We start from the raw sequence: 25,582 nt of genomic DNA, 5'->3' as shown, positions 1-25,582 counted from the left end.
AAATATTTAAGTAATATTCTAAGAACATGGATTAATATTGGAATAATTATTGTAGAAAACAATAAACTAGATGAGTGTAAAAGCAGGTGACAAAACGTGCAAATACGACTGGATAGGCCACATATATTTATAAGAAAAGAATCTTCAGAGTACTAAACGACGTGAAGGCACTTAACACAAATAACTGAAAAAGCTTTATTGAAACTTTAAGCTCTCGTTTGACCCTGGTTTTTTTTCAATTGAAATTATTACATATATGACTGCTAAAATCAGTTGTAGTCTAGATATTGTAAAAAGTATAAATTTATTGTTGATAAATATTAATTTCATTTTGATGTATATTAAAATAATTTATTTTGAATTTTGATTTTCATAAGAACTTGAAAAAGTTGCTAACAAGATTTTTAATAGTTTCATTTGAAAATTCTGTATTATTGCAGTGGCTATCTAAAAAATTTGGCAACCCTTTAACCCAGAATTGCAGAAGCTGTAAACAAGAAGAAAAGACAATGAAGGAAGTCCTATCAATATGTCTGACGAATTTTCTACATAACATACATATATAAGATAACATGCGAAAAAAATTTAAAATTTAAAATTTTTAAAAAATATTCAAATATTAAATCTAGTTTTTGAGTTGTAATTATTTTTTATTATTATTATTGAGCTGTAATCTGCTTTCGAAATTTTACTCAGGAATTATTGTCCATATATTTTAAAGGTAGATTACACTAACCCAATAATAATATCAGTGCTACTAAAAAGCACATTGTTAAACTTTATAGTCTGTGTGTTAAACAGGTTTTTTTTTTTAATTTGTAGGCGTACTTCAGATTATGGCACTTAAATAACAGCCTGACGTATGATTGTATTATCATTTCTATCTTTAATTTTATCGGCTCGCTTAGGGAAAAGTCCGGATATATAAAACGTGCGTTAGACCTATATAGACATATGCCATTGAAACAAGTGCCGATATAAAAACCACCGAATATGCTATATCCAAAACTGAAATGCACATTTTGCACTCGATAACTGGCTTTAGCCGTAAGGACCGAATGAGCAATGACATCATTAGGCGAATCTGCAAGGTGTCGGACATAATTAAATGGAGTAGGCGAGGACGGAAGGAGTGGAATCTGTATGTTGAAAGAATGAAAAATCATTGCCTGGCCAAGATTGCAATGGTATAGAAACCAACCAACAGCGTGAATGGCGTGAATGCTGGACGTCAGGTTCTACGGAAACATAATAATTTGATATGTCATCATTTCACATAAATATGTCCGATTCAATTGTTGTGACAAAACAGGATTTAATCCTTTAATAAAGAAGAAGAAGAATTTTATCATTCCATAAAATGATAGAATTTCTTAAAAAAATATATGTTTTATTTTTGTTCAAAAAAAATATATATTTTTATTTTTATATTTATATTTATATAAATATTATAAATAGTATATATATTTATTTTTATATTTTATATTATAATATTGTATATTTATGTTTATATTATATATATTATTATCTTTCAATAAGAAACAGGATGTAGGGAAAAAATATGTGATGATGAAGCTATTCAGAAATTTAAAATTTATGAAATTAAGAACGAAAGCACAGCATAAGCACAGCGAGGAATGCGTAAGAAGCATAGAAGCATAGAAGCACTCAAGGAAGCAACAATTAAAACTATTAAATAAGGAAACTAAAGAGCTTTCCCTGCATTTAGATGTTTGATGTATGTATGTACGCATGAAGTAAGGCTGGAAGCTTTCAAGTTGTACATTTCCGTAGTTAGGGGTTGTTTTCAAAAATAACCAAAGGAGAGTGTTGTTATCCACAAATAATCGTATTTTAGTTTAGTTAAGGATACATGAGTGTAAAGTTCAGTCTGAGTAATGAAAAAAGGCGGTAAAGTGAAGCGAAAAGTATTATTTTTTTTTTCAATGTATTGTGTCAAAACGTATAAACTGTGATTCCAAATAAATAAGAATTACTTGAATCCAACGCATTTAAAATTGGATATTGGATATTTTTTACAATTGTGCAAGGATGAACAGATTCAAATTATTTAATGAAAAAATTTAAGGTGTTTAACGTGTGGAGTCACATACTCATTCGTTTTCTTAGCTTTCGTATCCATATCCTCATTCTGCTGCACAGCACAAAATGTTGGCTGTCAGCGAGCCAAAGAGAACTTGAAGCTTGAAGAGAAGTAAAAAAACAACTTCAATTAACAAAAGTAATATGTGCAATTTAAAATTGTGTGTTATTAAAAAGTCACAATCAATAAAATAGTTGCGTTTTATAATAGTTTTCCTCTGTAATCGGACGGACTATCTTCTTTCAGCTAAGCGTATCGTCCCGCTGGCATTTTATCCCAACCCAAGTCCCAGCACCGAAAGCACCACTTTTGCCTGAATTTCAACTATTAATTTGCCGTAATTGCTAAATGAAAAAGTTTATGTTTTTAATTTGGTTTCAGTTTTGTTGGCTGTTTGCCTTGTGCGTGCGTGTATGTTCTGCCTTTACACTTCACTATTTCACTATATATAAACTATTATTTTTAAGGGATGCTTCCAACGGTGTTAATGTGTTTTATGTAGGAACGTTTTTTAAAATGTGAATAATGTTGAAATGAGAAGCACATGGGCAATCGCGTGGCGTGTATTTTCCAATGGCACGCAAGCAATGCTTACCTAGTTTCTATGGCGAAATCTAATGAAATTGATTATAGCTGCGAATTGTGAATTGTGTTAAACAGGATATAAAGCATCAGCTGTAAGCTGCCTATGCTCAGAATACTCAGAATAGTCAATAAACTGGCAGGTCGTTGGGCTGAAAATTAAATATTTATTTGTGCCAGTATCTCTTTCTATCCTTGGTTATAGTATTGCACCAATAGTGATGGGCGAAAATTAAATCATTTTTAAATCATTATTTGCTTACAATACAGAAAAATAACAAGCAGAAGGTGTGTCCCATTTACTTAATTCGAAGTTGATTCTTTATATATATTTTTGGTGTTAATAAGTAGTATTGGTTTGGCTTCTCTTATCTGTTATCTATTATCTCTTATCTTTTATCTGTTATCTCAATCAAACAACTGTAATATTTTTATTGTATAATACAAGATAAGATCAGTTTCTTTTATGACTATAGCACTTCGGGTAGAAACACAGCAATAATTATAGTTTGCTTCGATGTTAAAAACAGTCAGGTGTAATAATCCTTTTAATTAAAAATTTCAAAATAAAATGGAACATTCTTTTATTTATTACTTCTTGTTTATTTTATGAACATATAAAAATCATACTTTATAATATTCTATAACATTCAAATTTGGCAGGACACGAGTTCGATTCCTGGTACTTGCAGTCTCAAAAAATTATTTACGAATAGTTAAATACAAAACGTATTTCCAAGACCACTGATGACGGGTATTTGGGTATAAAAAAATGAATATGAAAAAAATATAAAATAAATTTTTGTTGTAACATTTTTTGTAATAATTCTTTAGTATATGTTCTAGATCTCATATTATATAATATTACTAGCATCAACAGCCGCTAAGCTTTGTTAAGATTTTTGCATACACTCCTAATTTTTCCGTCCTAATGAACACATACAAATTCTTGTTCGCAGATAATACTTACTTACTTACTTACTTACTTATGTGGCCATAACAACCCGTTACCGAGTTTCGGCCTGACGCAGCATGTCTCCCCAGGCGCCTCTGCTGCGTGCGCGCCTTCTCCAGTCTCGTATATCAAGTCCAGTTAGTGCTCCCTCAACTTGATCACTCCACCGGAGACACGGTCTACCTTTACGTCTTCTTCCGCCAACTACTGCTTCAAACACCTTTTTCGCCGGAGCGTCTTCATCCATTCTCACGACATGACCAAGCCAGCGAAGCCGCTGGATGTTAATGCGCTGAATTACGTCAATGTCGTGATAAAGCTCGTACAGCTCGTGGTTCATTCTAATGCGGTAGTCGTCGCCAACTCGTAGAGGACCAAAGATCTTACGAAGAACTTTTCTCTCGAACACTCCCAGTGCTGCTTCATCATTCTGGGATAACGTCCATGCTTCTGCGCCATACAGAAGCACAGGGAGGATGAGCGACCTATAGAGCGTAAGTTTTGTTTGTCGAGAGAGAGCTCTACATACCAATTGCCTATTGAGCTCATAGTAGCACCTATTAGCAATGGTGATTCTTCGTCTGATCTCCAGACTGACATCATTTGTATTCGTTACAGCGGTGCCAAGGTAGATGAAATCCTTGACAGATTCGAAAGTATAGTCGCCAGCCACTAGCCCGGTGTCCGAGCGACGCACATTTCTACCAGTAGCCGACATATACTTCGTTTTTCCCTCATTCACCGCTAAACCCATTCTTGCAGATTCCTTTTCGATAGCAGCAAAAGCAGCTGTAACATCACGCTTGCTACGCCCAATGATGTCAATGTCGTCGGCGTAAGCAAGGAGCTGGACACATTTGTAGAATATTGTTCCATTACGATGAACACCTGCCCTGCGCATGATCACTTCCATGACGAAATTGAAGAGGTCACATGATAAGGGGTCACCTTGTCTGAAGCCTCGCACGGTATCAAAAGGTTCAGAGAGACTCGATCCTACCTTGACGGAGCTACGGGTATTACTCAGCGTCATTCTGCAAAGCCGAATTAATTTTGCAGGGATACCGAGCTCAGACATTGCGGCGTAAACGCGATCCCTAATGGGGCTATCGAAAGCTGCTTTATAATCGACAAAAAGGTGATGAGTATCGATGTTATGTTCGTGGGCTTTTTCCAGGATTTGTCGCAGTGTGAATATCTGATCAATGGTGGAGCGACCAGGTCGAAAGCCGCACTGATAAGGTCCAATCAGTGAGTTGGCATGTGGCTTCAACCTTTCACACAGTACAGTTGAAAGAACCTTGTACGCGACAGGTATCAGGCTAATCCCGCGATAGTTGGCGCAAATCGTCGGGTCACCTTTTTTCAAGACAGGACAAAGGCTACTGAGATTCCAATCGCTGGGCATACTTTCATCTAACCATATTCTGCAGATAAGCTGATGCATGCACCCTATCAGCATATCGCCGCCGGCCTTGAACAATTCAGCAGGCAGGCCATCTGCGCCTGCCGCTTTGTTGTTCTTAAGTCGCTGTATAGCAACACGCACTTCGTTATGGCTAGGTGGTGGAATTTCAACGTCATCATTTTCGATTGGGGATACAGAGGGCATTTCTTCAATGGCAGAGTTGATGTTATCATCGCCAGATAGTAGTTTGGAGAAATGCTCCTTCCATACTTTCAGTACATTCTGCGTATCTGTAACCAGATTACCATTTTCGTCCTTACAGGTTGATGCACCAGGCTTAAAGCCTTGAGTCAGACGGTTGATTTTTTGATAAAATTTACGGGCATCATTCCTATTTCTACACACCTCGATTTCCTCTCGCTCGCGCCTTTCTTGATCTCGTTTCTTCCGTCTGAATAGGCACCTCTCTACCTTCCTCATCTCCCGATATTGTTCATGCACGGTTCGCGTTGCTGCTGACTGCAGGGTCCTTTTATAGGCCGCGTTCTTCGCAGCAGTAGCTTGGCGACACTCTTCGTCGTACCATTGGTTTCGCCGTGGGGGACGTTGGAAACCAAGGACATCTTCCGCTGTTGTGCGTAGGGAGTGAGAGATATGTCCCCACTGTCTACCGGCATTATCGGAACGGGAGGGTTGGTTGTTTAATCGGCTAGAGAGCTGAGCGGCGAAGGCTTCGGCTGTCTCTCGTGATCGCAGCTTATTAACGTCTAATTTTTTCTGAACATTGGAGCGTACGTTGTTGGCGGTACTAAGCCGCATGCGTACCTTGGCTGCGACAAGGTAGTGATCTGAGTCGATATTTGGACCACGAAATGAACGTACGTCCAGCACACTAGAAGCGTGCCTTGCGTCAATCACGAAGTGATCAATCTGGTTTCGTGTTGCTTGATCGGGAGACAGCCACGTTGCCTTGTGAATATCACGGTGTGGGAATCTGGTGCTACATACTACCATATTTCGCGCCGCAGCGAAATCAATTAGCCTTAGACCGTTGTTGGAGGTTGATTCATGGAGGCTAAATTTTCCGACAGTTGGACCAAAGACTTCTTCTCTTCCAACCTTTGCATTAAAATCCCCGAGAACAATTTTAACGTCGTGGGCGGGACTGCGGTCATAAATTTCCTCGAGTCTCGCGTAGAATGTATCTTTGGTCAAGTCGTCCTTTTCTTCTGTCGGCGCGTGAGCGCAAATTAACGTGATGTTAAAAAATTTTGCCTTGATACGGAGTGTGGCAAGCCTTTCGTTCACCGGTGTGAATCGCTGGACTAATTTTGATAGTCTCTTGCTTACCACAAAACCGCATCCAAATTCACGTCGATTTGCATGGCAGCTGTAGTATACATCACAGTTTGCTCTTTTAGAGCAGCCTTGTCCTATCCATCGCATTTCCTGGATGGCGGTGACGGTGCCTTACATTTATTGAGGGCTTCCGCCAGTTGGATAGAGGCACCTTCCCTATAGAGGGTCCGGACATTCCAGGTGCATATCCGTAAATCATAGTCCTTTAATCGTTTGCATTGGTCGTCAACGTTATTCGGTTTCCAGTTCCGAGGCATTCTTGCGTCCTTCATTGGTGGTTGATTTTACGTGACGGGTACCAAACCCTGTGCACAACCCAAATTTAAAGTCCTGGGGATAGGACTCGCCGTACGCACTATTAGTTCATTACCCAGCGGGTGCCAGGTAACTATCCAGGGGTGCCACGAGGAGGCTGTGCGACAACTTGGATTGAGGACAACAAGGATTGCGCTGGCATTTTCCATGTTAAATGCAATCAGACACGTTGCCTTGTGTACTCGCTCCCAGAGGGCACGCGGGCCCCCCCCAGATAATAATATAATACGATAATATAATAATAATAATAATACAATAATCAAAAATAATACGTACTCTTTGTAATCGCAAAAGAAATCTTGTAAAGTCTAGCCAGTCGAACAATTGGACCGACTTTAATTGTTCGGAAATGTTCGAGCTGTTCGAGTTAAACATACAAACTTCTCCGAAATCTTTTATGATAGTTTTGTTGTGTTTTATATAAATTGCAATTTATGTAAAATGATTTATGACAGTAAATGATCGAACATAATGTAGCTTTCAAACATTTTTGAATGGTTTCGAGTTAAAAGCGCAAGTGCAAGCATATTCGAACATTAAAATGGTTTCATCTTCTATCTGCTCAAATAATATTTGAAACTCTACTTATTTGAATAAAAATAAGTAACATATTTTAGCATTGCCAAACAATGTTATGTTGCCAGTTTAGTTGTCGCATTTACGATTATCACAGTCGCTTTATCACAGTCGCTTTATCACAGTCTTCCCTAAGTCACACAAATGACGAACAACGATTTGTACTTGTTTCTATTGATTTTTTTGATTTACAAAGATTGTGACCACTTAATCAGTTGTGGGATTTTCACCACTAAGCTTAATCTTTAAAAGTGAGTAAACACTTACTTTCTTGTTTTTTCTTCACTCTGTGTTTTTTTACACACGCACTATTAAGCGCAGCTTATGTATAAAAATTTTCAAGTAAATGTAGTCCATCATGATTAAATCACAAAAAGAAATTCAGACTAAAACTCTATTTTACAGGCTCGCTTAAATTGAGTAAGGATTCGTTTACGAATGAACATTCAAAACATCTCAATAAGTAGTCAGACTACACGCAATCATAGTTTTTATAAGAAGACTTGTTGCTAAGAAGTTTAGGAATAAGAATCGTTGTTTATTGCTATTTTATTATGGCATTTCAGCAGAGTTATTTTGTTGCATTTTTGTCAGCGTTTCCAACTTTGGTGTATATCTTTTTTGTTTTGTTGACCTAATCATTAGAGATTTTGAGGATCAATATGGGAGACGTTTATTAAGCATAAGCTATTAGAATTGCGAAGTAATCTAATTTCAAAATATTTCACTATTTACATCATCGTTGCGCACGATTCGATAAGGACATATTACGAGATTTCTAGAGTAAATTAACTTACATCTCTTTATTCTTTAAAATTAAAGATTTTATTTATTGGTTTTGCTTATGTTAGTATCAATAATTTCTAGTTCTAGAATAAGTTTATTCTTTTTTGGTAAAAGTTTTTCTATGTGACAGTACCTTTATTTAATCATTATCGATACACCCTTGACAGGTCCAGGTAACACCCATCGAAACTTCGTTTGGATACTATTGTTTTATTGTATTATTAAGACATCTGTTTCAATTGCTATATTGAAATCCGTCCCGCCTTCAGCAAAGTTGTAAGTGAAATCGAAACGATATTAATAATAATCTGATTCAACACTATTATAAGAAGGAATAGTGCTATGTTATTACATCGCTGTGCGCTAAAGATAGAAGTTTCCTTAATGAAAAGGTAGATTCAATTGCATTCTACTCACGGTCTTATAATCAATAGATAACTTCAGTCTTTTTTTGCTTATTTTAGTCTAGCTTTGTTCAGTGAATGCTCGAGTTTTTTAAACACTTTCACGGTTTTTCTGTTGTCTTAAAATATTTCCTATAGTGGACCATTTTCTTACACTTTTCTTACATTTAGTGTATGCAAGAATGTGATCAATATTATTGAAATATGTACATGTTTTCTGATCTCAACTAAAACTTACTAAGTTATCAGCACGGAAACACATTATTAATTTCTGTGCTTCACTATCACATCATTTTAATTTGAAGCTTAAGGTATAATTTGCTATTAAACTACTTAACTACTAGACTTTTAAAATCCCAAAATCAATATTATAACTTTGTAAATAGTTTCTATTAATATTGCAGAGGTTAGCTGCGAGTTGCAAAAACAAATTTGATCACAGCTTTAACTAAGATGTCTATGAACTGTTTTCTTAAAGTGATGTCGACAATAGAATCTCACATGACTTCAGAACAGAGAACACATGGGACGTACTTGAAAATCAAATGCCACCAGCAACAGCACCACCAACATCTACTACAGCCTAAAATCAAAAATGAAAGCAGTCTTTTTTTGCAAGGACTTAAACATAAAAAACGAAAGTTCAAATCAATATTTGTAAATAGAAAAAAAGCAACACATATAAAACGAAATCCTTTCGAGCATCCTGTAACGAATTTTCTGAACAGATGTAGTTATAAATTCAATAATGCCAGAAACCAAAAAATATCCTCGTGGTCATGTAGTGGTCTTTGTAATATAATTTTAACATTCATAAACTTAATAACAGTAAAAACCTTAATAAAATGTGTAAAAAGTAACAAAACGCCAAACCAATATCGTTTAGTTCTGGAAGGACTGAAATGGATATGTCTTATAGCTATTATAGCTAGTGTATCGGTAACGCCGATTAAAGCTACAGCTATACCCAACTCAAAGTCAAATGGTGAGTATAACAACTTTTATAACATATCACGAAATCATTAATTGTGCACTCCCTTTGTATTAGTTAGGAAGATTTTTTTATGTACATATATACATATTTATACCTTACATGTTAGTCTCATTACTTGTTACTGGTTACATTACTTGTTACTGGTCTTATCGAATTATTTATGTATAATGACTTAATGAATTACCCTTAAACGGTTCTACCAATTGCATCAAATACGAACAAACAAATGTGACTAATTGATATAGACTTGTAGTATTATCATCCTTTACTTCTGCAGAAGATAAAGAAAGTAATGATAATGATATATTAGTTCAAAATGGTCTACGTCTCCTACTCTGTTCCCAGCGCTACTCCTTTATTCCGCTTGACCACGCATTGCAACGAAATGATTTACTATTCCAATGCATATCTCTTTTATTCATCCTTTACGTGAGTGGATAAATTTCAAAGGGAATGGTCATTTGTCAAACTTTGGGAATGGTACTGAAGCAAAGACTTAGTAGGTGCTGGATCAATACAGAAATCTTAAATCAGTTTGTATACAATTTCATTTCATTGCAATCTATGTCACAATCTCCTCCTTTTCACTCCACACCCTCTCAAATTCTCATTTCTTTTATCTTTAATATTTAATTCATAATTTAACAGTTTGTTTTTTTTTTTAGTAGACGCATCAAATACTTTAACTGTTGATGGTATTATGCAAAGGGAGGCGTTTGATTCATTTTTTCAATATCAAACAGAAACTCCATCAATTATTCAAGAAAACGAAATCAAAAAGAAAATTAAAAGTGATGAGGCATTTAATGGTGGATTGGATCTGTTTGAAGCACAAGAATCCATATTCCATAAACATTATCAGCAGCAGAGTTCTCATAAGCAACATCGAAGTAAAAGCGCGGCAAAAAGAAGTGTTTCATCAGACACCACTACAACAACAACTTTGGCACCAGATGAAGAATGCGAAAGTAAAGTTTTAGACATAATACCTGCAGCACCGGTAAGATTTATTTACTGGTATAGAATGTACAATAGTTGTGTACTACTTGCTAATTTTTAAACAGTTTTAAATTGAAGAATCTTTCTTCGTATGTTTAAGTTAATTTAAACACTTTCATATATGTTATAGTTATTCGATTTTACCGATATTACTGAAGACGCTGCTAGACAATTTACTGAATTTTTGACCACCAAATTTCCTGATTCAGTACCCCAAGCACAACAAGTTATTACTGATGAAATACGAGACGAAGTACGGCGTCGCGCAAATGGAATCGCCAGCTATGCTCTTAATGAAGATGATAACTTACTTGCATTCGCTATTGCTGCTCCTAGTATACATACGGTTGTGGTCAAGTTCCGAGACAATGTAACTGTAAGTAACAATATTAGTCACCTTTACAGTTTTATTACTATGGTTTTTTTTAGATACCCCCCGAACAATCACATAACAAAGCATTTCTTGGCTCTTATTGGCGTGAATTAGGTTACGCATGGAATAGTACTGACAGTACACCGAAATGGGGAGCACCATTTAGAGACTGTAATTTGCTAAAAGGACGTTGGCTGTGGCCGTTTCGCATTTCTTTTACCGACTCAAAAATTAAGTAATAGACAAAGAATATAAAAATATAAAAATTTTAACAAAATCTAATTAACTTTTATTTGTCTAGAATTGTTGCTGCAGCTTTTACAGCAGCAGACGAGAATGTATGCAATGATGAGCTGGAAGAAATTTTCGGTAGACGCCATGGGTGAGTTAATTTTATTAGTTTATCCTTTAAATTTGTTAAATAAGTTTGTCGTTTATCTTATGCCGCATTGAATTTGCTTTATAGCTGCGATCGTAATACAACATTCTGCCTCGTAACTGAAAATAAACCTTTACCTCCTCGTGATGTTTATACTTGTTTATGTCTTGAGTATCACTATTTGCCAAATTCCACACTACAAGGTTTTCGAGGAGACATTGTGGAAATGTCTGAAGGATTTGATAATTATTCTTGCGTGCGCTGTCCAGGCAGTTGTACACACTGCGATCAACATGGCACATGTTTACTTGCATCTCCTCAGGAGACTGTGTCCATGGAAAATTTGTTGAAAGTGTCTGTGGGATCTGTGTTAGGTGCATGCATACTGTGCTGTATTGTATTGAGTGTAATAGTGTTTCGACAACGAAAATGCAAGGTAAATACAAATCTTTTAATTAATATTAATTAAATGGTGTTTATATGAATCTGTTTATTTAATCTGTGATTTTAATATAGGCAATCGCTTCAGGCATGTGGACTGTTTTAGAAACCATACTCTTAGGAATAATAATACTTTATTTATCGGTATGTTTGATTTACATATATTATTTTATTGTTACACTTAAATATATATATGCGAACACATTAGTATAACACATATTATTACTATGCAGTATACCATATATAATATAACAATATTTATATATAGAAGAGATTATTTGATTATTTTAAAATATGTTTTCTACAGGTTGCCGTCCATTTCTTTCCTGCCTCCACGGAACGTTGCCTGCTTGAGCCGTGGCTTCGCGAACTTGGTTTCATCACATGCTACGGGGCAATCATACTTAAATTGTATCGACATTTAGTCGAGTTTCGTACACGTAAGGCTCATCGGTGGGTGTTGCGGGATGTTGATTTGCTTAAATATCTAAGCACAATGGTATTTGCGGTCATTTGTTATATGACAGCTTTTACCGCTTCATCAATGGATCTTTTAGAAGCTGGACATTTAGAAAGCTTACGTGAAAAACGGACTAACACTTGCAAACCACTGAAATGGGAGTATGTCACACAGGCGAGTGAGGTGATTATATTGTGCTTCGGACTCAATTTATCTTTTGCTACCCGAAATGCCAATACACAGTTCAAAGTATATCATTGTTATTTACATTAGTAATTTCATATGCTAATGATTTTTTTTTTACTAGGAGAGGCAATTTCTTGCGGCAACTTTGTTCTTGGAATTCATTATTTCATGTACATTTTATGCAATGCGTTATTTTTATTTACCGCAAATGAACCCGGGTACAATTCTATTAGCTTTATTTTTGCGTTCACAACTTACTAACACAATTGCACTTGGCCTTATTTTCATTCCAAAATTATGGTACCAGCATAAGCAGGTAAATGTTTGAACGGAGTCTATTAACTAGTAACGATAAGCGATAGCGCAGAATGGAATTTCTTTTTAAATATTTTTACTTTTAATCTATTGATTTTATTGATAATTACAACTAAGATATTAACGATATTGAGAAAGGTACCAGAAATATACAAATAAGTAAATCCAATTACTGATATTGAGATTAAAGTCAGGTTTTGAGTAATACGTCAAACGATGGAAACTGTCTTTTGTGTTTTTTATTTGAATAAATTTTTCTTGAATATTAATTTTTTATGTATTTTATTTAATGTTTATGATATAGTAAATAAAAAATATGTCAGGAAAATCATTATATTTATATGTATATAACATTTTATTGTCGAGCTATGAAGTTGCTTTAAGTGCTGGATTCATATTTTATTTCATTTCATGTTTTTTTTTGTTTAACGTTATAGTTTATTAGATTATTATATATATATTAACATATTTATATATATATATATATATATATAGCTCAGCATGTTCTGTGCTGTTTCAGTAATAGTAACAATCTTATTCATTTATATTTTTTATTCTTCATCACAGTGCACACCCATCACCACCTAACAAGTCTAGAGTAATTGAAATAAAATATAGTAATCTTAGTTTCATGTATTTCTGAAGATTTATAACCATTTTAAAAGTAGTTTTGAAAATCATGGCTTTTGCAAATTTATGTGAAATTTATGTTTATAATGGAATGTATAATACAATTTTACAGTACTTACAATTTTAAAAATTTTTTAAATAATAGGAGTAGCACAACATTCATTTATTTATTCAAAATTCGATAAACCATTTCAATTTTGAAGATATATCAATATATAATCCCCGCTAAGTATTTATTATTTCCCTATTAGTCTGCTCTTCATCAAAAATGGTGACCCTATTTAGAGTGATAATTGAGATGTCCTCTCCTATTGATCATTTAAAAATTGCAAAAGAAAGTTATTATGAGAAGAATTGCGAATCGAAGAATTCGCAATTTAATACTGTAAATTGTACACCTGTATTTACTAGTCAAAATTTTGATTAGTATAAACACTTGATTTTAAGTTTTTAAGTAAAGTGATAATTCTGTGGTAGAAAGTTATAAAATCTTGCCCCTCTTGGCAGTAGTATAGCGAAGAGAAATGAAGGAACAAGGTGAACAAGTATATCCAGTTTATTTCGTTTCAGTTTTCACAATTCACGTGGGTTAATTCTCAATTTACAGTTAATATTGATTATCGTTTTAAGTGAGAGTTGTTACATTAATCTCTATACCTTTTGCTTTCCCATTGGCTTCTTTAAAAATATCTTATTGCTCACACTTTTAATACTGCCTACGCCACTATACTAATTACTGATAAATTCAATGTTAGAATAATTTTTCAATATATTTAATTAGATTATTGCAAATTTTAAAATTTGATTCTTCTAGTCTCTTGACTAGACTGTGGTCGACTATGGTTTATGCTCAACAATACTATATCGCCCATGTAGTTTATTCAAAAATTAAAAATTCATTTAAATAATAAAAGAAGTTGTGTATTTTGTGTGTCAGATTCGAATTCACTAAAAAATAATAAACGATTACCAAATTTCATGACGGATATATGTTGTTCTGTTATACTTTATTGTTTCTGAATCAAGAAGAAAATAAGTTTAGTGAAATTTTTGTTTTTCTAACATCTCTACTTCTGTAAGTGGAAAACGAAGAAAAAGGTAAGAATGTTTTAGGTCTACATAATTTTGGATTATTTAATTTCATCTAAATATATTAACTCGTTTAATCGCTTATACATATTAATCTATATACCAGGATATATTATGTGTTTGTTAAATTTGTAATAGTATTCTCTGTATTCATCTATGTCACACTTTTATTTTTAATGGTTATTAAATATATAAAAACTTAACACAATATTAAATACGATAGTAGACCAGTGTATACGTTATTTCTTACCTCTGTTATAAATTAATTAATTCTATCATCTTTGGTACAGTCTCATAAACTCTCTAAATGTGCGTCAATAAGTTTGTTATACTTTGCATAGAATGAATTATCTTATATGAGTAGCACATGTTTATGATTATGTATTAAGATTTAAGTCTTTCTCTTAAATCATATGATTAGCTGAAGTAGTATCTTTATGCTATTTTTTCTTACTTTGACTATGACTAGTCTATAATTATTATATACTAAACAAGCACAGGAGGAATTTTAGCAATCTTTAGACAAATTCTAGAAATTGATAGGATCATATTGTTAAAAATTTTAAGAAAGTATTTGAGTAAAAAGGTAAAATAATTGTAATTATACTTATTTTATAATAAAATGCCTTTTTTGTGAAGAAAATAATATGTTTAAATATGCTTAAAATTACCATTACAAAGTTCTTTTTATTCATATTTTAAAGATAACAATGAGTACTGTGTTTTAAATAAATTTCATTACTCAAATATTACGCTCACTTCTCACTTTCGAATTTCCGTATTCTTTAGTGGAGAATTTTACATAATTTTTATAAAATATATTAAAATTTTAAAAATTTTTCGAAATGAAGGAATATTATACTATTTACTATATTCCACCAGTGTTGTATGAAGCTGTCTGTATGAGATTTTAAAATTAGTCTGTTAGTCTGATTTGTATATGTTATAAGAATTGTCAAGATGGTTGTATCACTATGCATAAGATTTTAGATATCACATAAAACACATATTTTCTGATCAGCGAAACGAAATAAATCTATTCAGCGATGTTCACTTGAGGGGTATTGAAGCTTCGGTTAAGCTATAGTTAATATTTTGTATTGTTTTTATTAGCATATGCATTTGATCTATAGTCCTTATGGAGTGTTTTAGTTAAAATTAGTAAATGAAGAAATTATGATAACACAACATAATTTAAATCCATATATACAATGTTAGTTATGAATGTCAATTACCCAACGTTGGTATCTATTTTATAGCAGATATTTATAATAGATGTTCTATAAATTTGTAAAATCTTACGATTTTTCTCAGCCAGCAAATCAGCAGTATGTTTGTAGCTTCCAATTCTCATAAATATCTCGATGTTGAAAAGAGTTCTTAAAGATAATATACTTTGCATGCTCCATAGATCAATGCTCACTTGTACACATGTAAGGATCGTTTAATCATAGTTTTGTCCAATTTTAAACTCATTCGCTTCAAGCTGCCGTTCTGATTTAATTTTCGCAATTTTCGATTATGTTAAATATATTGTCTTTTGTATGGTCATCTATAGTCTATAGTCTATCATCTATCATATCTTCACTGTGTTCTTAACTTAAATATTGAGTGTTTCTATGCATGGAAAATTTAGAAAAAGTGTTGTTTTGTTTTGTTAATACAGATTTTTTCTCTTCATCTAATATTTTTTTCGTTTTCCATACTTCATTTGCTTTTTTTTTTAAAAGTATTTTCTTATTACATACGCATGAATCTTAGTTCAGTTAAAAATTCGGTTTCCAATATGAAAATTATTCTATTATAACCCTATACTATCTGCAGACACAATATTTCTTTACATAATGAATGTAATTGAGATTAGAGAAATTGAAATGAACTAAACTTAAATTAAAATTAAAATTATTCTTAAATCTTCCTTACATTGCTCTGAACCTTTACAGTAAACTAATTAGAAAAATAGATCGTATGTATACTATATTAGAAATTTTTTTTGTTTTACTTTTTAAATGTATTCAATTTTTTCTTCCTGAGCACATAAGTAAAATCAGTTGTCACGTTATAGCGTCTCATGGAACATAGGGCATTTAACCGGATTACAAAGGCAAGAAATAGGAATTCTTGCAAATTGCAAGCACTCTATTTAAAAAGTGATGCACTATCAGTGCATCAGTGCATCAGTGCTCTTCTCGGTCTGATTTTTAGACTAAAAATTTGATAAATATGTATTTATTAATCAGAACATATCAACATCAAAGATAATAAATCATATAGATATTTAGCCCTAAAAATATTTGATCATAAAATTTTAGATTTCTTGTACTGAAATGATCTAATTTCTAAACGGATTTGAGAGAGAACTTTTCAATAAAGTTTTTTGTTGCCTTGATTTCTATTACCGAATTCAGAAAAATATTGAGAATCAAATTCTTACTTACGCTCTCAATTTTCATAAGTGAGACTAAACTCAGAAAAGAGAAGTTTTCTCAGAAGAGAATTTGTACAAGAAAGTTCTTTTTAATAATTGTGAACAATTTGTACAAATTTCGACATCTATATAATTTATTTATATTTAATAACACTAAAGCTTTGAAAAAATTATTAAATATTTTTCACTTTAATATTTTTAAAGTCTATTTATCATACTAATTGAACTTTAACATAGTCAAATGTTTCGATATCCAGTGCTATTGTAAATCAATTATTGTAAAAAAATTATTTAATGTATTATAGAAAGATTAAGCTCTAACAAACATGTATAAACAGTGTGTTTGGCACTAACGTGCTTTACCTTCGAGATGTTGTTGCTTGGCCCATGAAACTAAAAAAATCCCATGGGAGTTGGATTTATTTTTAGTATTTACTCCGATTTACCCACGGTTTAAAAAGTAAATTTTACTAAAAAAAACATACAGTCAAAAAATAACATATATAGCTTATTTTGAGTGATATTTTGCAACGTGATACTTAAATGATTATTCTATTTTTATTAGTTCAAGAGTTATGGTGGTTCAAATATAAGATTTTAAAAAAATTTTCTTTCATTATTATGAATACTGTGACTTCTTTTAAAATTTTTTGAGATTTTTATTGTATATGACTTTGCATTGTATACGACTTAAGTTATTCCAATGAACCGTGTTAAATATATTATGTCTCATGATTGCATGTTTTTTTAGTGGATTTTCTTTCGATATCCTGTATATATCTAAATACTGATAATAGACCCGCAAGACCCATAAGTTTATTTAGTGTTTTGATCAAGAAAACAATTCCCGAAGTCAAACCTCGTTGATACGAAACATATTGTATATCAAAAAATGACTGCTTTAAATATAGCATTTGTTTACTTTTAATAAAGGTTAAATGCTCGTTCTATAATAAACTGATTTTACTCTCTTGCATTGTGCAAAATTAGAATTTCTTTTGAGATTGAGTTATATTTAATTTTCTTTTTTTTTGTGTTTTTTTCGTTTTACGTTATCCTATTGTTTGTGTTTTTCTGTGTGGTTTGCGGTGTTTGTTGCATCTTCATAGCTTGCAGGTTCGTTTCCTTGCCCATGATCTATCAATACGTTTACCTGTGGATGCTTTCAAGGGTTCTCACGATCCTGGACAACGCCTGGGTGGCGGATATGCTGGTCTTTGTTTAGGGGATCCTGATACTGGAGAGCTAACCATATCTGAAATGAATCCTGAGGATATACGTGCCGAACTAAAAAGGTTAGTTTAATAAAATCCTTTAATCATCATTAGTTTTAGCGCTGAACACAATTTCTTTGGTATACATACATATATATAATCTGAATTGGGTGCTTAATATTTACAATATTAACAGTTTTTTTATCTTAACTAACCTACATATAATATTAAAAATTGTCACATATAAGAATATACTTACAAAAAGTAACCATTAATAGAAAATATTGTAAGAGGTATATTGCATAGAACTCAGTTTTAAATTGATCATTTGAAAATGATATAACTTTCGGACAAACCATAAACAATTTAATTGGAAATTATTTTATTAGAGTTCATCTAAATAAGTTTCTGTCCATTTATTTATAAGAAACTTAAAATTGTTATATTTTATGAGAAATTATAGTTAAAGATATCTGGAATAATGTCTTTTAAAGTCTTTTAGAAAATATTACTTTACTATTATTTTTTTAATGATACTACTGATATAATTGACTCTTTATAGAGCACAAATGCTGTTCTTCTTCTCTTATTCCTTTTATTCTTTTTTTAAAAAGCTTTAATACATAATAAATCTAAGCATGTTTATTTTTTATGTTTAATATTATTTTCAAAAATATATGCAGAAAACTATTCACTGTAATGATAGATAGATAAACGGATTAAATAAAAACGGTAGAGCTTTAACGCATCACGACGTTACTTAAGTGGATTTGAAAGAATTGAAAAAATTATGGAACTAATGTATAGTATTTGAGTTATCTTTTGCTTCTAAAATTTAAAAAATTAAATTTAATAAAAAAACAGTTAGTAATATTAATGTATACTGATTTTTAGACCATGTTCCCTTTGAGAAGATATGAAGAAAATGTCAGTGGTTAAGGCAGAATATCCATTATTTCAATTAGAAATCCATTTTTTTTTTGCTTTTTAATATGAAGAGTGTAACAAATTTAATTGCAATATTTTATTATATAGACTGTATACGCAACTTGAAATCTTAAAAAATAAAACTTTACGGCAAGACAATCCCCATATAAGCAAACGACGAGGTGGACGAAAGCCAGGCCATCGTCGATTTTCATTACAAGTAAGTTTCAAACATGCCATATAAAATCACTCAGACATTGAAGAAATCTGTGCACTTGTGTCGCAGAATTGTGTTCTCTGTTCAAATGTAAAATATACCATCGCATTTGAATTTCTTAACTCATTACATGAAATGAATATAAATTATATATTTGAATAGGATTGTTTGTATTTGAATTGCTGCAAATGATTATAAACCCAAAAAATTAGAGATTGTAAATTTTAATAAATTTCTACCCATCAATATAATCTTAGATCACATAGGATCTTTTTTTTATAATACTCGTAAACTATTTTCTATTAGTTTTTATTTTATTAGACTATTTTAGATTATTTTCTGTTAGTTTATTTTATTAAAAGTAAAAAGCTAAATGAAGCTTAGATTAGAATTATTTTCGACTAGCAATGTAACAACAAATAGAGATTTGAAGTTATGCAGTTTATGCAGGCTTAAACTGCATAAATAGAAACTAATTCTATACATATTGTACCAGATGAAACACTCAATATAAAAATTTGGGGGATATGAAATGAATTCAGTCCATGTTGTATATTAGTATTAGTGCTTAGTAAATGATTTCGGTTAATATAATTTTAGAAAGAGTAACCAATAAGTATACATTCAGCATAACATATTTGCCTGAAAGGAAGTTAATAACTGTAAGATATACTCTATTTTGTTTCATTAGGTGCACCAAACTAACCCATCAAACTAAAATGGGGAGATTGCAAAACCAACTGGGCTATGGTTTAAACTATGGTTTAAAATCATTCCACTACGATATAATAACATTTCTATTGTAGTTTTCAGAAGTGCGTTAAAACGACAGTAACAACAATAACAATTTCCTTGATGTATTTTATACGTATTTTATAAATAGTAACTAACATGACATTGATGAAATATAAATATAAACTAAACTGAATACAAGATCTGTACACTCAGAGAGAAACAAATTGTATGAAGTGCATTTCAAAACTTTGTATTCAAATTAAAATTTTAAAACCATAAAGTCTTATTTGTATTAATATATTTTATATATATTTCGTTCAAAAATTACCCGAACTATGTTATCTAAATGACATTCTTTTGGGATAAAAAGATGTACAAATATATTCAAAAATGAAAATCTCAATGCTAAGAACAGGAAGCTGATATATGTTATAACCAAATAATAATTTCCAATATTAGAAAAATGACGTTATAATAGTAATTGATTCAAAGCTCAAATAACATATTATATTAATATGACAATTTCATTTTTACATCTCAATTACAACGCTTTTATAGGGGAAAAATTTGAAAAGTGTTACAAAACAAATTTTAAGTGAATCATGCAAGCACGAAAAATTATTTTATCTGCATTTCAATATTAAAAATAAAATTTTTTTTTCATTTACATAATGTATATATTTTACACACAAGGCTCCCAATTTCGTGAGCAAAACCTTGTCAATAAAAATATATAGAAAATAATTATTATTAAATATATATGTTATGATCAATATGTTCTGCGGGACACACGCACTGTGTTCATAACGTACGCCAAAACAAACCCCAAATTAGTGATGTTCGTTTTCAGTTTTACGAACTATTTGGAGTATCCGATTAATCGAACAATTGAATAGCTTCGGTTTTTAAAATATCCGAATAATATGAACAGCACTACCACAAACTGTATGGCAATATATATATATATATATATATATATTTAATTTATCATCACTTCTTCAAAAACATGTCTATAGTATTAAACTATTGAACACTGGATGTAATGAATATTGTTAGGGATATGCGTGCAAACACCAAACATTCGAAGTTAAAAATTGTCCAGCATATAAAAGAAAATAAAATTAATACAAAGAAAATTAATTTGCAATTCAAATTATATATACAAAATTTATATTAAAGAAACAAGGTTTAATTCTAAAGGTTTTTGGAATGACTTTCACCGGGAAAAAAATTTCCAAATATTGGCAACACTGTTTATGTATTATATTTTAAAGACAATATTTCTATACGATCTGAAGGAGATCTGAAGTATTTGTTGTTATTGTTGTTGTAATAGCGATACAAAGTGTGCGCTAATGAATCGATCATTGACTGATCGGACTGATGGTGTTTCATAGGGAGAAATGTTGGATTTAATCACTTAGTAAAGGCAAATAAAAAGTGGAAGAGATAGATTAACATCTTCTACGATATTATATATATTATATTTTTATAGAATGTACATAATCTGATCATTTTCACTTGAGTTTATAATCATTCGCAGCCGAAAGTAGCAAGTTTTGTTGGATTTCGAATTTTAACCCATTTTTTTGTTTTGAAGACGTGTGTTGTTGATAACGAAAATTAAAGCCTTTCATTAGCTTCTTTTGTAATAATTTTTCATTTTTCATTTTTCATTTTGTTAAAACTTTCAAACTTTTAAAAAAATATCCATTTTTATTTGTGATGATAATTTTAGCGCTTGTATATTGAAACGTAATTTGTATTAATGTATTTTTACTGTTTTTGCCTGTGATGTTTGAATTAGAAAAAGGGCAGCAAAGACAAGGTAAGATTTGGTCGAATTTCGAATTAATTGTATTAGTAAATCTATATATCTCTTTCTATACTCGTACATATATAATGTATAGACATTTATATAAATGAACAAATATACATATATTAACTAAGTAGTTAGAAGGAAAGTTATTTAAGAATTTAAGCTATAATATTAACTAATTTACTACAATAATAATAACTGCACATTTACGGTATGAATCTAACTCAATATAACAGAATATATTTAATATAAAATACATAGTACTCTAAACATAGAATGAGATACTAATTAGAAAAGATTTATGATTATATACTTTAATCTAAATATATTTCATTTAAAATTTATAGATTTGCAAATAAATTTAAATATTTTATTCTTTAGTACTTTATTCGATTTTTCAGATTTAATTAATGTTTTCGAATTTCTGGTCTCTATTTTTAATTTTACAAAATTACTTTAAATTAAATTTTCGCCATCGTTATTTTAGTTAAGAATTGTTTAGGTCATCTAATAGGACTCTGGACTACACATACAGAGGAACAATGAACATTGTACTGAACCTAGACATAGGAAATGTACGCTAAACGTCGATTTTTTAAATAACGATTAATTGGATTGTTGTGGTCATTATTATTAAGTTCGATCAAAAGAATTATTGTATTTATTTCAAGGATGCAGAATAGTATTGAATTAAATATACAGAATAAAGGATATCAACAGTAAGATGTTTTACTTTCAGCTTTTGCTTTTGTGGCAAATAATATATCATATGACTTTTTTCTTCATTTTAGTCTTCACTTGCAGCAATAATGACAAAAAAAATATTTATAATAACAATGAAATAGTAGCACTATAACCTGAATCCGAAAATAATAAATGCATTATATTGTATATTACAAAATATTGTACAATGGACAAAAATCGCCATAAGTAAATGATAATGCAATTAATTGTAATATCAATTAAGAAAATGATTATTGCATTTCCTATTTATTGAGATTGTTGCCTTAGAATTCCCATAACCGTCTAAAAACTTTAGACTTTTGCTTATCCACATTAACTTCCACTTTTGTGTATATTCAATAAGAAATAATCAATCTAAATCTATCTAAATAGATGACATTTGCCTGTCATAATAATTTACCAGTTTTATATACATATATTGCATTGTTGATGTGTATATTGGCAATGCAAATTTATAAACTAATAGAATTACTAGAATTTTTGAAGATTCCCTTTTTAATTATATGTAAAGCTTCGCTAAACAGAAATCACGAAAACTAAATTACCTTCTACCATAACTAACCAGGGGACCTCAGGCAATTCCACATAGATCTCCAATATATTTAGACTGATATTATTACTCGTAAATGTATCTAACCAGCAAATGGGAATTTTTATTTAAAAGTACCTGAACATGCGATTCATTCAATTAAACCTTTTTAATTCTGTTTTATGTTATATAAAAAATAATATATTGTAATTCTATTTGGTGTTGCTAAAAACCAATAGATATATATATAGTATGTGTGGCTTATAGTCAAGTTAGCCAGAGCAATGTAACTTAACCTATAGCAAAAGCAATCAATTTAAATCTCATACGATAACATATTATCATATAGTTATTAATAGATCAATTAAGATTACAAAGCTTGTATAAAGCTTTTATAACTATTAATATATAAAGTTTAAGTTTATAAAGTTTATAGGATATTTTTATTTGTTTACTATAAAATTTGTATTTATAAATGTAATTGAAATGTATATATTTTAACAAATGCATATTTTTGTATTGTGTGTTGAACCAAAATCGTCTTGTACTTTGTATATAGAATTTTTCAATAACGCCAAAATAATCACTTCTGTTTCTAACTATATTAAAGAGCATTTATGTAGTTTCTTAAAGGATCTATTAAAATTATGTAGCTTAGAACTTGGACACCCTTTACAAAAATATGATTTATGGACACTACCACTGAGAACATACCACAGTTAATCGGTGAGATCAACTTAACCTAATTTTTAGGAAAAATTATATATTAAAATGATTAAAGGGATAGGCGTGATAGACGTGATACAATCTACATACTGTTAACATAGTAGAAAATAAGTGTTAAAAATGTTTAAGGCTCATAATATATAACATAGAAACTTTGTATATTATCACATTTATGTAGATTTAATTGTAAAAATTTATACATAAATATTTACGTATATGTGTTATTATTATATGTATTAACTTAATATGTATTGAAATATATTATTAGTCAATATATACCATTATATATTAGTTTGCATGCCATATTACTTATCCGATTTATACCATTTTAGCTTTTTGCACAGTTTTAAGTGAAGTAAAACATATTTGCGTGTACGTTCATTTAAAATGTTTATATTGTCGAATATATATTTAAATGGTAAATTCTCTACATACATATCTATAGGCGCTGAGTGCCAAACATCGCATAAATAAGCATCATCAGGATATTGAAATTACGGAAGCGGAACCTTCTCGAACACCTGAAGAGTATTCAGTTTGCAGTGCTGACCTTAATGCAGAAATATCCGGAATCTCCCAATCAATGCTGTCGCATTCTGTTGTCTCGCATTCAATGGTGTCGCAATCAAAATAAAAACCTAACTAGAACAAATAATTAGCATGCATTGCATATAAATAAATACTTACAAATAAACTCATATGTACTTAGTTAGAAAAATGACAGTAAATTGTAATTACACACATTATATATAGACAAACAATAGAAATAATTGGATTCAATTCCATAGATAACGATAGAAACAAGATTTTATCAGCCGATTTCGTTTTGAATATTTATTGATATCCTTGCACTTTTTACTGCTGTTGCTCAGTTATTGCATTTGTTGGGATTAATGTTGTATTTAAAAAATTGATATATTATATATGAATATAGAAGTTTCAATTAAGTCAACCCTAAACCCGAGTTTTAAAACATTATCGACAAGTTGGCAGTTTACAAATAGCCTTACTGATTGAAACCATATCTAGGCTTATATGTGCAGAACTATGTATGAACTATGTGTTGATTATATAATATATTGCTTATATTTATATATAGGAGCATAACTTGTTAGATAAGAAAAATTTTAAAAACTTCTTTGATAAGATTTACATATTAGATTCTTGATTCGGGATTTTTGGCTGCTAATAATCTTAATCTGCAGTTGTATAAACTTTCTAATGACAAATATTTATTTTGAAAATTATAATATTTTTCTGAAAATACTTTTGGATTAAGACATATAAATATTTGTAATATTGTATATAACTTATACAAATATAATATGTACAGATACCTTGAGATGAAGCCCTAACTTAAAGGCCCTTTGTATACAAATATAAAAATGTGTTGTTGGAAAGTTTTTTTGTGAATTTTTATGTCTTTAAAAATAGAGACATTTTTCAGTACTGATTCACACTTATTATTTATATAAGTTATTAATTGTGTCTTATTTATTTTCTGAATAATAACGTATTTTCAAATCTATTCAATTGGTCCTATAATAAATATATGCTTATACATTTACTGTTACTTGAGTCAATTGCCTTTTGTAGCGATTTTTGACTACATCATTAAGTAGAAATAATATCCTCTAAATATACATGAATTTGTAAAAATATATAAGCAAATTTTACAATCATCTGTATACGATACGTATAACATCGTCGCCCTGAAAAAGGCGTCAAATAGAAATAATTATACATATATAGACTAAAAATGTAATAATAAAAACTCAATAAAGAGTTTTTTATTCAATAGTTTAATTAAGTCTTATGTAACAAAAATATTAGCTAAAAAGTACAGTCCATTACATTACATATTCTGATATTTATATCTGCTAATGAT

The 25,582-nt window shown here is 30.7% G+C and overlaps 1 protein-coding gene across 2 annotated transcripts; it reads left to right on the top strand.

Annotated features, from left to right (window-relative positions):
* Positions 1-1,872: 1,872 nt before the first annotated feature.
* Positions 1,873-24,861, top strand: LOC119688913 (probable G-protein coupled receptor 158). 2 transcript variants are annotated; one of them, XM_038103583.1, is made up of 14 exons: positions 1,873-1,911; positions 8,894-9,474; positions 10,149-10,483; positions 10,613-10,858; positions 10,912-11,090; positions 11,157-11,237; positions 11,322-11,670; positions 11,751-11,819; positions 11,983-12,384; positions 12,443-12,637; positions 17,954-18,078; positions 19,033-19,144; positions 21,684-21,704; positions 24,140-24,861. In XM_038103583.1, the coding sequence occupies exons 2-14, from the start codon at positions 8,943-8,945 to the stop codon at positions 24,326-24,328; spliced, it is 2,835 nt and encodes a 944-aa protein (XP_037959511.1). In that variant the 5' UTR covers positions 1,873-1,911; positions 8,894-8,942; the 3' UTR covers positions 24,329-24,861. The 2 variants fall into 2 exon arrangements, with proteins under 2 accessions (XP_037959511.1, XP_037959512.1); XM_038103584.1 differs by lacking the exon at positions 21,684-21,704.
* The last annotated feature ends 721 nt before the right edge of the window (positions 24,862-25,582 follow it).

The sequence above is a fragment of the Teleopsis dalmanni genome, chromosome X (genome assembly GCF_002237135.1).
Source record: "Teleopsis dalmanni isolate 2A chromosome X, ASM223713v2, whole genome shotgun sequence".
NCBI classification, from domain to species: Eukaryota; Metazoa; Arthropoda; class Insecta; order Diptera; family Diopsidae; genus Teleopsis; species Teleopsis dalmanni.
Note: the sequence above shows the minus strand (reverse complement) of the source record. Positions and strands in the feature narration are given on the sequence as shown.

Excerpts from the sequence above, each read along its gene's own strand:
- LOC119688913 (XM_038103583.1), top strand. The coding sequence starts at position 8,943 with ATGTCTATGAACTGTTTTCTTAAAGTGATGTCGACAATAGAATCTCAC. Across the intron at positions 9,475-10,148 it reads ACCCAACTCAAAGTCAAATG|TAGACGCATCAAATACTTTA; the intron begins GTGAGTATAACA and ends TTTTTTTTTTAG. Across the intron at positions 11,820-11,982 it reads TAATAATACTTTATTTATCG|GTTGCCGTCCATTTCTTTCC; the intron begins GTATGTTTGATT and ends TGTTTTCTACAG.